The sequence below is a fragment of the Colossoma macropomum genome, unplaced genomic scaffold (genome assembly GCF_904425465.1).
Source record: "Colossoma macropomum unplaced genomic scaffold, Colossoma_macropomum, whole genome shotgun sequence".
Classification (NCBI taxonomy): domain Eukaryota; kingdom Metazoa; phylum Chordata; class Actinopteri; order Characiformes; family Serrasalmidae; genus Colossoma; species Colossoma macropomum.
In genome coordinates, this window is record NW_023494791.1 from 38515101 (window position 1) to 38527628 (window position 12528).

General features: G+C 39.3%; 1 protein-coding gene across 1 annotated transcript; it reads right to left on the reverse strand.

Annotated features, from left to right (window-relative positions):
• Nucleotides 1-6254: 6254 nt before the first annotated feature.
• paip2b (poly(A) binding protein interacting protein 2B) lies at nucleotides 6255-12226 on the reverse strand. The gene is made up of 4 exons (XM_036575036.1): nucleotides 12077-12226; nucleotides 9421-9578; nucleotides 9135-9308; nucleotides 6255-6960 (listed from the first exon to the last, which is right to left on the reverse strand). Exons 1-4 carry the CDS (start codon nucleotides 12081-12083, stop codon nucleotides 6904-6906), a joined length of 396 nt encoding a protein of 131 aa, XP_036430929.1. The 5' UTR covers nucleotides 12084-12226; the 3' UTR covers nucleotides 6255-6903.
• Nucleotides 12227-12528: the final 302 nt, after the last annotated feature.

Sequence of the window (12528 nt, forward strand, 5' to 3'; positions counted from 1 at the left end):
ACCATTGCTATTCTGTCAAATTTTCATCTCAAGCTACCTGGCATCAGTAGCACTTACGTGAAAGGAAACCAATTTAAATTTCAAAAAAATTATAACCCTGGAAACTATGTTTACATCACAGCAGGAAAATTGCCTGGGGCAGTTTAGTTTGACTCAAGAACATTTAAAGATGGTCCAGGCGGAAGGAATAAGAGACATACTCACACCCCACTGAACAACAGCAATGTGGAGAAGTGAGTGAAAAAGCAAATGGAACACCAGAGGAAAACCGATACTTTTTGTAGGGTGGAGTTTGTATTTTTGCTTTGTATTTTGTATTTATATATCGTTGCTGTTGGAACAAAACCTCATATCTCCATTTTTGACATAATTTGAAAATGCCTGTTACCCTTTATATTGTTTGTAAATTTAATGAAGAATGGACCAAAAGAAAAGCCTCAGAATTACTTGGAAAAACATCTGGTTCCATTGACTTACATTAAAATTAAAATGTGTTTTTTCCTTCTCCTGTAAAGTTACCATTTTGGAGACATGAGGTTTTGTTATATGTTAAATCTGCAGTAGCCATGCACTGTTAAAGTTAACACATTTTAGAGCAAAGTGAATCATTTCCTGCACCAACTGTTGGCCTCTTTGGGTTGTAAATTGTGCATGTCACTCTGGGAATGTTCCAAAAACATAAGCAGGAGTTGTAGACCAGGTTTGTGCCCTGAAGTGGCCCAATATTGTTTTAATAACTTTACAAAGCTCTAAACGGCCTCATTCCTGAGTACCTGAGTGAACTTATCTTTTATTATGAACCGTCACACCTACTTAGGTTACAAGGTGCTGGCTCACTATTAGCACCTACAATTAAGGTTACATCATGGGGGAGAGCCTTTTCATACAAAGCCCCCCAGCTGTGGAATAACCTTCCTGTCAGTGTTCAGGACTCAGACACAGACTCAGTGTTTAAGGCTAGACTAAACCTAGTTGTTTAGTCAGGCCATTTGGTAATTACTTTTTCCTGTCAGATTAAAGGTGCAGATCTGGAGGTTCATGGGCACTGAGTATTATAGTAAACAGAGAATGTCGGTGTTGTTCTGCTGCTCTCACACGCTTGCTCAGGTCTGTTGACAGTGGAGCGGAGGGGCACTGACGTTTTTTCTACCTTCTGGCTCTCCTCTCTCACGTTAGGCTGTAATACCTAGGCCTGCTGGAGTCACTGCATGCACTCTGTCAGTACTATACATTGTTCTCAGTCACTAACTGTCTGTGTGTTTCTTTTCGAAGCTGAACAACTGCCCATCCTGTGCGGTGTAATGCTGTTGCTTTATCTGCCTTGATCAGGTGCCCCTGCTTGCCCACCTTCTGGGCCAGCCTGATCACCATGGAGCTTCTTGGTGTCCAGTGCTGTTAGAAAGAAAATTTCAAAGTTGACTCCTTTTTACTTTCTTTTTTTCTTTCTTTTGACCCCATTTAAAACCAGTATACAGAAAAAGACCTCAACTTTAACCCTTCTTTTTGCCACAAAGAAGGTACATGCACTTCAGAAAGGTGCTGAAATTCAAAAATAACCATGAAACATTATTCGTACATACTACATTATTTTTTGGTTCACATTACATTTCATTACAAAAAACATTTTATTAAGTTTATGAGCAATGCTTATTAAATTAAGAAAAAAGTATCAAGCTAATAAAACAATGTTAAATGTGTTTTTGAAGAACCTAAACATAACATGAATATGAAACTCGTTTTTTTGTCTCCTGTGAGGGAAATCAGGCACGGCAGCTGAAAGGTGAGAAAGTGAACTCCTTTTATCCATCACCCACAGTAGAGAAGGATGCATGCCAGACAGCATCATCCAGAGTGTGGTTCTTGCGATAAGCACATCTACTTTTAAAAGTCAACCACACTTAACTGCATTCTTATAGTCCTCCACTCAAAAATGTGCACCTAATCCTGCAGCAGTGTGCAGAGAAGCCAGGATACAGGCCCCAGCAGGAGACACACAGGAAACAAAGAAAGGCAAAGTGGATTCAAAGAGCACAAAAAAACCAAAAAGCAATCGGGCTGCCTGCTGTTGGCTGTAGAGAAGGTGAAGAATGAAGAATCTAGAAGAAAACAGGGTGAAATTTGATAATTGTGCCCCACAGAGTAGAGTGAAAACATTCATTGGCATAAAAATACAGGACACAATTGGAAATAGAGTTTAAATGACAAAATGTAGGAATTCATCAAGAAAGGGACATCAGGTAAAGTGGGACAAATAAACTTAATTGCTGTGTTGCTCCTTGAGTGACAGGAGCTAATTAAATGTAACAATTGTGAATAATTACCACAAGAGCGCTGCACATTCAGTAACTGTTCATTGGTCCCATGTTATTGATGTGAGCATGGTCATCATCTTGAATCAGACTGATTCCACCAACCACGTAGTGGACTGACAAATCAGAGTGTCTTTTTTCATATAAATGACACTACACTGAGCCTACCATCACTTTCCAGACAGCTCTATCACCTGCCCACACCCATATCAAAGCGAGACCCTGGAGCCAAATGTTGCCTATTTTTGTTAAGAAACAGTCTGATTTCACAGATATAGATGTTGTTCCAAATCAAGAACATTTGACACTGAGAGCACATCCAAGTCACATATTGTGACATATACATTTTTTTTTCAATTGCCTAAACCCACTTCCCAGAACTCTAAGCCCATTCTCAAAACAGTTTCTCAAAACGCCACCACAGTAATGCAACCGACCATGACATTTCATTTCCCGTTATCATCACATTTTTTTCATATTTCACCAAAAAATAAGCAAATACGTAATCACATGCACATACACAATCCCCATTTGACCACGCTTTGTCAGACATTACAAACTGCATTCTCGTCTGTCAACTATGTACAATTACACTTGCATTGATACAGTTGTTCATTGTGTAAATCATTGCATGCAAAATATTACATACAACCAGCACTGTGTTTGTAAAAATGAAGAAAAGGCCAGCATGAGTCACTTCGGTTTCTAGCAGCTGAAAAGCGAACATGTACACATGCTGTCAGTCCCATTTTCCATATAAGAAGAAGTTCTGTCTGAATGTGGATGGAGTTTATATCACCCTATTTACCCTCCCTCAACCTCACTGTGGAATTTTCAGCGTTGAGGTGAAAGGTTTATGACCACCAGCCCCTTAAGCGGATGTCTTTACCATAAGCAGTGTAAGGGCCCCCGAGCCACCAAGAGGCCCCGTGAGCATATTGTATTTATGTAATGTTTTTGTTTGTATTATTTATTCTATTTTATTTAAACGTTTTATTCTGTTTAAAAGTAATGAAGTATTACTTCGTTTTTTAATTCTTGTATGCAAATTATTATGATAGATGTGGTTCATAGGACGTTACTAAAAGGCCCCAAAAGTTCAGAAATGACTTAGTGTGATGCTGTTTTATGGCCTTTAATACAGAGGAGAGACTGGATGCATAATGACTTACAGCTCTGCTTCTTCCTTCACTGTAATTATGGCCATATTGTTTATCATTTTCTTCTATGTTCTATTTGAATACTATAATAAACATTTTTTTCAATCTTTTTTTACTGTCTAGTTTTGATGCAAGTATTTTGCATTTATTATGTCCCTGTTTAAACAGTCAAAGAGCCCTTTCTCCATTTGACAACAGTGGTGTAGTGGTTGATCAATCTGTGTGGGTCCAAAAATCATATTTTTTTCATTTTTATACATTTAAAATAAATTTATGACAGCTAAAATGAAGACAAAATATTCAAGATTCTACTCTATTTATGGGTCATTATATGCAAATTTGTGCCATTGACCATGTTAAGGCAACCTTATTTTCATTGACGCTCGTGTTCAGACAACTCTTAGGTGGATTTAACCTACTCATCAGAGGCTTTTGCACAAACTTGTGGAGTCAGCTCGAGTGCACGCTGTCATTAAAGAAAAAGAAGGACATACCAAACACTAAAAAACTCTGAAGTTCATGCTAAAATGACCTTAAATTACCTTAACTTTCACTCAAACTTTCATGCAGATATTATTTGTAATGAAAATGAGGTATTAAATTAGAAAAGAATGCAAAATAGAAGCAATTTCTCTAGTGGGCTTAGACCTTTGGACCCCACTGTATGAGCTTAATGTTTTGAGTGTTTCAGGTTCTTTTGTACTGGTGATATAGTGCTATGTGCTTTTACTGCTTTGGGACCTGCACTTTTTGAATTTTGAGAATTAGTGTTTTTAAGAAATTAATCTAAGCATTGTAATAAAAAGTAATTCTGTATAAAACTAATGATCAACTCTGCCTTTTGCAGGCTATCTGAGTACTCTTCCCAATACAAGGGTGCAGTGTGCTTCATTTCTAGAAAGAGGAAGCCCCCTAGTGGACTGGGAAAGGAGCCACTGGTGCTATCCCCTCCCCAGCCCAGAGTCTGTCCATATGGCCAATTCCAGAAGAACCTGAGCCCTGAATACCAGAGGAATTACAATCAGAAGGTACAGGAAGAGAAGACTGGAGACCTATTATTTCACTACTTGTTTTATTCTATCCTGTAAAAAAGGGCTGTAAAACATGTGATGAAATAGAGCTACAGTGCTCTAATGTACAAGTAGCCATTCAAAAGGTACTGAGGAGAAAAACAGCCTTTCCATTGTCCAAATAATTATAACTAAATCCTTCCCAAAAATTAAATGTCAAAGAGAAGTAATTATGAAAAAAAGACAATAACACCACTTCTCTCTTCTCCATGTCTGTTAAACACTGTCCAGACCAGCCCTACCTAGACACAACACCGAAACAACTGACCACTAATCAGGGTGTCATAGACCCCCATGTCTGTCATAGAGTGCTCTATACTCTACTGTGATATCAATATTTGCATTTTTATTCATATTTGATACCATTGCTTATATTTTCATTCCGTTCTTTTAAAAATGCCAACACATGACCATATTGCATGTTGCACATTAATCACATTTTCCCAGAAATGGAAGCAACTTGCATGTTGAATCTATCTTCTGCCAAAAGTGTCTTTTCCCCAGCATATAGATTACAGAGAGTTTACACCTTATTGGACACCCTCTACAGTTACATATTCTTTACACAAAAGTTCCTTTATAGGACCTTTAAAACTGTCACAGCCGGAGCAAACTTCCAGTGATGGACCAGACTTCATGAGCTCTGTTTTCAAACATTATGTGTGCCTTACAAGAGCTGCTACAGCACATTTCCAAATTATTCATCAGAGCTTCAGGAATTCCACATTTTTTTTCAAAATTTCTGCATAATTGAATCATTGAGATGTAAAAGTCATTCGGAGTGGCTGGATGTGAATCTGCTCATTGTAGAGAAACTTATTAAGTCTGATTTCTTTATAGTGGTGCTGATTGGAACCAGGAGTGTGATATTAACAATGGAAATAAATCAAGACAAACATCTGAGTTTTTATGTGTAATGTTGATAATGGTGAAATGGTGCTGAATATGAAAAATCAGCTCTTTGGACAGTGTCTGGATGTACCTCTCTGTGTTTTGTTATGAGATTGCATTAAACTTTCACATGTATGGTTCACCACCACAGTGAACAATTCTCAGTGAATAACTTTGTTTACATCTATTTAATTATACACAATTTTGGAAAAATTGGTGGAAACTCCCCTTTTAACATTTGCTAATGGTATATGCAACGTTCAGCCTGTTTCAGCACTATTTTAGCTCAACTGAAGTCTTTAGATGAGCCCTCGGAGGGGGTGAAATACAGACTGAACACAATTGTCATCTTCAGCAGCAGAACCTGATCAGAAATAATTGCAGCTAGACACATTAGTCTTTTTAAATACTCTTCCACAGCTGACAAAGCTTCATTATCTTTCTTTGCTAGCTTCCTAGCTAGCCAAAGGCTAAACATCTAGCTAGCAACAGCAAGAAGGCAATACACCATGGTTTTAACCAAAGATTACAGTCAGAGCATAGACTAGTGTTTCCTGACCCTGGTCGTGGAGGCCCACTGTCCTGCACTTGTGTTTTTCCGGCTCCCAACACACCTGATACAACTAATCAGCTCAGCAACAGCCCATTCTTGAGTTAAAGTGGGTGTGTTAAAACAGAAACAGCACTAAAGTTCACTGGGCAGTGGGCCTCCAGGACCAGGGTTGAGAAACACTGCCATAACCCACCCTGAAGAACTTAAAGAAACTACAACATCATGTAAAGGTGGCACTGAGTTATAGGAGTCAAACACCAAGACAAAAACATCAAAGAGGGAACCTGCTCTTTTTATTTCATTATATCCTTTTTTTCTTCATTTTTGTTAATGCAACTTGCACAGTGACAGGACTTCAACTGAGGAAAAAAAAAATGTGTGGAAATCCCTCACAGGTAGTCAGCTGCCATCAGCTCCAAACATCTTGAACTGGTCCACCTTCCGATGCTCTGCTGCGTCAACCCCACCCCGCTTCCCTCCCCCTCGACACGTTTCCTCCCGCTAAACTCCCTTCAGAAAGGGAAATAAATGAGAAGAAAGAACGGAAAAAAAGAAAGAAAATAGTAACAATGTCCAGGGACAAACTGCTAGTCACTATCACAATAGTGGAGATCACATTGCCTCTCTGAGATTGAAACACAGACAACTTTCTGGATAGCTAGTCACACTCTGAAGCGGTCCAATGGCAGCTTTACACTGATTACCTGGCCCTCCCCAGCACCCTGCCCAGGTTACATATGGAGACAGACAAAAATAAAAAGCTTATAGAAGAGCATCCAACACCCCCCACCCCCACCCACGAGCCCCACCCCACCAACCCCACACACCCCCCACTTTTAAGTGAGGCCTGAGTGGGGGTGACTGCTGACCATCAGCAGTCACATAGAGTCTCTATAAGGGAACCCATATTTAGTAGGTCCCTAGTATTTCACTCCTGGCACGAACTCCTTCGCCTCTGGGTTCAAACTGCTCTTGCGCTGTTGGAACAAAACAGAAAACAACAATTACTTGCAAGTTCCTCAAACAATCTTCAGTAAACAAAGCCAGCCGTATATAACCTGATTCCTGCTGGTTTAGCATGAGAACGTCTGCGTAGTTCTCCATTTAGGTTGTTACCATTCTCGTAATTTTAAAAGCCAGGACTGTGACTTAGATCTAATCCTAACAGCAAGCAAACATTCAAATGTATTGCATCACGTTTCAAAGTCTTCACAATGTCTACACCGGAAACATCAAGCCTAAGCATGTTCATTAGCTGTGAAAACGTTCAGACCAATAAAATACTAAAACAGGTGTGTGAACAACAAATAAAGCATGGAATCAATGGCTGTGGTTACATGCAAAGATTTTTGCCAATCTGATTGAATACATCCCAATTACAGATTTAGATTGAGGTGTTTTTTTCCGTACTTTTTCCGTATAACAGTGAACATATGATAACAGTACTGTTTAATGCAAAAACTAAGTTTATAAGTACTTTTGGTCATCAAATTACCACCGCGAGTCTTTTTCTGCCAGTCTGAAGACGGCACTTTTCTCACGCTGGGGCTGAATCTCAAAAGGCTCTTGCTTCCTACATACTGCACTGTATAGGACTTTAAATACTGACTCATGCACCCAACAACGCAAAATATCACAAAAAAAATGGTCATTTGGGATTCATCCACATTCATACTCGACAAGCAGTGCACCATTTCACAGCAGGAGCTACAATTTCTAAACGTAATGCTAACGTTACACAGCACAATAGGGAGTACGGAGCCATTTGGGATTCAGCCTGGATTTGATGCTACTTCTGACAAACACTGACATTTGAAGCGTGTAATCCATTCGGGTGACATTCTTTAGTGTTTTATATTGCGGTTTTTCAGTGAGTCACATTGTGAGTACTTTAGTTCAAGCCTGTGATATTATGTTGAAGTTGTTTAGCATGTTTAGCAAGTTATCTTTCAGCCTGTTGGCTAGCTGACTAGCCTAGTTCTAGTAAAGAAAAACGTTTTCAGCTCCTCGGTTCAAACAAAAACAGGTTCTTACTTCATCAGTTCACTCGGTGCTCCGTGCGATCAGCATTAGAGTCAAAGATTAATCTATTAACAGCAGAAGGGTTTTTCATGCTGTGGTGCAGTAATACAGAGTTCAGTTGTTGTGAGGTGGTCATAGCCGCGGTATATCGTGGATTTTACAACAGCTTCGAACGCAACTCAGCCAATCAGATTTTAGGACAGGAACTATCCATTTTATAAATGGATGCATTCTATTTTGATTGAGCTATTAGTCGGATTATTAACGGATCATCAGACAGCCATGTAAACTTGGCTAACGTGACAGTATAGTGGGAACCTTGTGAAAGCAGAGCTACACTGCATAACTTGCTGCAACGCATTTGACTTGTCCACAACGATGATAAATGTGTGTTATTAATTTGTGACATCATTGAACTTCGGCAGACGTCTTTTTACATTTGTTTTTACATTTGTGTAATATATTTTAACGTGATATCAGCAGGTTGCAGCAAGAAAACACAACAGTATCTGAAACTTCCATCACTCATTAACTCTTTTCAGTTAATAACCTCATAACAATTAGAGGAAGGGTCATTACACAGGTATTTTTGGCTAGCTTAACCGTACTGAGGAAAGGCAGTTGGCTTAACCACAGTATTTTTGTTGAGGTGGAACAAAAATAGGAAAAAAGTGTGTCCACTAACCATATTGCATTTTTGTGGCTAGTGCACACCACCTCATTTGCTGTATTGGATGCATGTTGGTTTTGTGGTTGTTGCTTGCTTGCTGTCAGGACAAAGCATTAGGCTGCGTTCAGGAGTATTTTGCAGAAGCTCTACGCTGAGCGTTGTAACCACACGCTGTTAAATCTGCCTTGTATCCAACTGCACCAATAAACTAGTGAGCTTAGCTATGCATCTACTTTAGATTTGTCAACATTTAGCCTTCCTAGGCAACCTGCCTTCGCTTCATCTTTGGATGGCAAAACGATCTCGCAAAAGGAGGAGATCTAACATCATAAAGCTCCTTATTTTTATCCACAACTCTGCAGCCTGCCATCTTGTTTTTTCCACTACCTTACTGAGCTTTGACCAAATTCAAATCTATAATATCTATTATTTTTCAGTGTTTCAGGAAAAATGACTTACTGCAATGTCTTCCGCGTTTCCGTCACTGACCGACAGCCCGCTGAGTTGCTGCTGAATTTGTCCGACCCCAGGGGGGAGGTCTCTCGCAGGAATGAACCAATCCTGATCCTCCTCCTCCAGCATTTCCTGGAAACAGCGCTCCAGAAACTCTTGCTCCAAAAGCTCTTCTTCCACCTGCAAATGAACCAGAAAATCACACACACATACAAGAGTGAAAACGTCCCTTACTAATGATCTGGCATTTCCTTCTAAGGACATCACTGCCGCGTTACAGTCTCGAACTTACCTGTCGGTTGTACTCCTCCTCATTTTCCATCCACATGTACTCTGCAAAGGGGTTTGGCTCTCCTTCCTTGTGTCCATTCATCACACCGTCATCTTTTCCAGAACCACTGCCACCCCCTGGTGTCTTTGCCACCTCAGGACTGTTAATATCTGCAGGTTCTGAGAGTAAAGAAAAGAATCAGTATTTCAAAATACCCATAATATGGAGAGAAAAAAAAAAAATGCTGGTCTAGGCTTTGCGTAATGAATATTCTTCAGGTATGTATATATGTGTGTGTATAAAATCACCTCTTCCTCTACAGCTGTGGTAAAGCACTGTACAGGCCAACAATATAATGTTTAAAAAAGAAGAAATACACAGTTATGTCAACATTATATCAATACAGAGAAGCACTGAGGGAGGAAAAACCTGAAAAGCGTGGCTGAAAATAGAGCAATATTTATCTTTATCTTGACGAAATTATGTCACACTATGATTTTCTGAGGATAGCTTGGATATTGTCAGTAGTTAATGAACACTGGTTTTTGGCAGGTTGTATTACAAAGAGAGTACAATTAGTCAAGTTTTATTTCATTGATAGTAGTGCAGTTTGTGAAATTTTGAACAAAAAATAACTTTTTTTTTGAGCACTAACAGGGACTTTGTCTGTCCAAACATATCAAAATGAACATGATGTGATCGGGTGCTGTGAAAATGTCGAAGTATCGTGATACGTATTTTTGCCATATCGCCCACATCTTAGTTGAAAATATGCAAGAGAATGCATGAGGAGGCTCAGCACCCTTTGCGTAACAGCACTGGCTACCTTCTCCAGCTTAAAATTCTGAGAGGTAACGTTAGGTCACTATCCACAAATTACATTTGCTGTTGTGCAGTGAACACTGCACATATCAGTAATGCTACTGCTGTTAAACCGTTTACTTTCAGAAGCACAGAACTCTGGAAACGGAGTCCAAACATGTAGAGGAGACATATTTATAAACTCATGACGAGTTTTAGTCACAGGCACTAAAACTTGTGTTCTCCAGCAAAGAGAACCCAAACAGCTCTCTCTAATGGGACCATGGATAAGGGCTCCAATATAGGGACTTTAGTGATGTAATCTGATAACCCTAAAAACTAGGGACAAACTATGATATCGGAATCATATCCGTATCACTAGACAACTGCAAAATACAAGCAAGTCTGTATCATTAATTTTATTCTGCATTTGAAACCTGTAGAAATAAATGTATTTTTTAATGCTAAACGGTTTCAATTTCCTACAATTTATAAATATTCTACATTTTTTCTAAATATTTTATGTATCGGCACAGACATGTATGTTAAAAATGTTGAATATCAGTTCAGGCCCATACTTTATTTATCGGTACATCCCTAAGATTTTTATTAATTTAAAATGCACAATGAATGAAGAAACAGTGAATACCTCTGAATGATAATACACACTACGTGTTAAACAAGTTAAACATTTCTACAGGATTCCAATAAGAATCCATGGTATTCCTATAGTTATTTTTATAAAAGAGAGCTAAATCCAGTTAAATCTAGCTGAGTTTTTTTTTGTGTGTAGTGTCAGTAATAAGTGTCATGTAAATAGTCTCATCTCGCGGTTTTCATCCACATCCACAAACAAAACTTTCAGAAGAAACTTAAGCTAACTAGGAGACAAAGGGGAACTCCACCGTTTTGAAGCGTGTTCTAAAGCAAAAAAGTCCCCAGAGACAGCTTACTCTTTTCAGAGGGACCATTATTTTAACCATCAACAACGACACCTGGAAAACGCAAAAGACACGTGTAGTTTCACTGGTGGTTTCGAACAGCACATAAAATGGCTATATTTGCGTCAGTAAGTTTCTCTACAATAAACCATTTCACACCAAATCACTCTGAATGACTCTAAACCATTGAAAAAAAATTACACAGAATTTGAAAAATCGGTGGAATTCCCCTTTAACGTTATACTACAGCTAGCATGAACTGCTTGTTTCAGTTAGCAGGTGTGCTTTTCCCCTCTATAATTTAAAGAATACGTTAAATAATCCCAAGGTTGGCTGCCTATTTGAGCACAAAAGGCAGTTAGAATACAGCTTCTGCTCGTTTCCGTTGTTTTGTCGGCACGTTTCTTCTCGCCATTTTAACCAGTGTTACCATGATTACCATGAGGTTAACTAGGCGTTTAAAAAAGCACCACAACACTACAAAAATAGTCAAAATCAATAAACTAACATGATGGACCGTGTCCAAGTAACGGAGACTTTGTAGAGAAAAACACGTGATGTACATATACTACAGCATGCGTGTTAGCAGTGAGCGATGTTTTGAAGATCTGCGATATCTCTACATCTCGCGTGCAGGCCGTCGCAGGAGTCAAGGCCTTCACTGAAGCTCTTTTCAACCAACAAAACAACATTTCTTCAGTCAAGCTAACTGCGGCTACATCGACTCAGCCCATAAGTCAGGCTCATTTGTGCTAAACTCACAACTAAGCTATCGAGACAACTGCGTAGACAGCTAAGCCACCACTGCAACTGAACTAGCGTTAGCTAAGTGGCTATTTAGCATCGCATGTTATTTTGTTTGACCCCAATCACAACGGCGTTTGTAGAGCGGCACTCAAGCAAAATAGCAGAGGATTTTGTTTTACTTCACTCACCAGGCATTATAACGATACTGTTTTCCTTAATAATTCCAACAAAGAATCCAGCGATAGAGGAAATTTGGCCTATTTGCAGCAACAATGTTACCTGGCCAGTTTTCAATACTACGTCAGTGCGTTCATCTGCGGGGGCCTTTCAAGCAAACATGTGAGCGCCCTCTACCGGTGATATTTACAATAGCGCTTAGGACAAACGTGGAAAGACACTATATGGCCAAAAGTATGTGGACAGCTGACTATCACACCAACATAAGCTTGTTGGACATCCTGTTCCACAACCATTGGCATTTATATGGAGTTGACTGTCTTTTTGCGGCTATAACAGCTTCCACTGCTCAGACAAGGCTTTCTGCAAGATTTTGTATTGCGTCTGTGGGAATTTGTGAGGTCAGACACTGATGTTGGATAAGAAGGCCTGGTTTGCAATGTATGTTCCAATTAATCTCAAA

Excerpts from the sequence above, each read along its gene's own strand:
- paip2b (XM_036575036.1), bottom strand. Across the intron at positions 9,309-9,420 it reads AGGAGGAGTACAACCGACAG|GTGGAAGAAGAGCTTTTGGA; the intron begins GTAAGTTCGAGA and ends GTTCATTTGCAG. Across the intron at positions 6,961-9,134 it reads GAAACGCGGAAGACATTGCA|CGCAAGAGCAGTTTGAACCC; the intron begins GTAAGTCATTTT and ends TTGTTCCAACAG.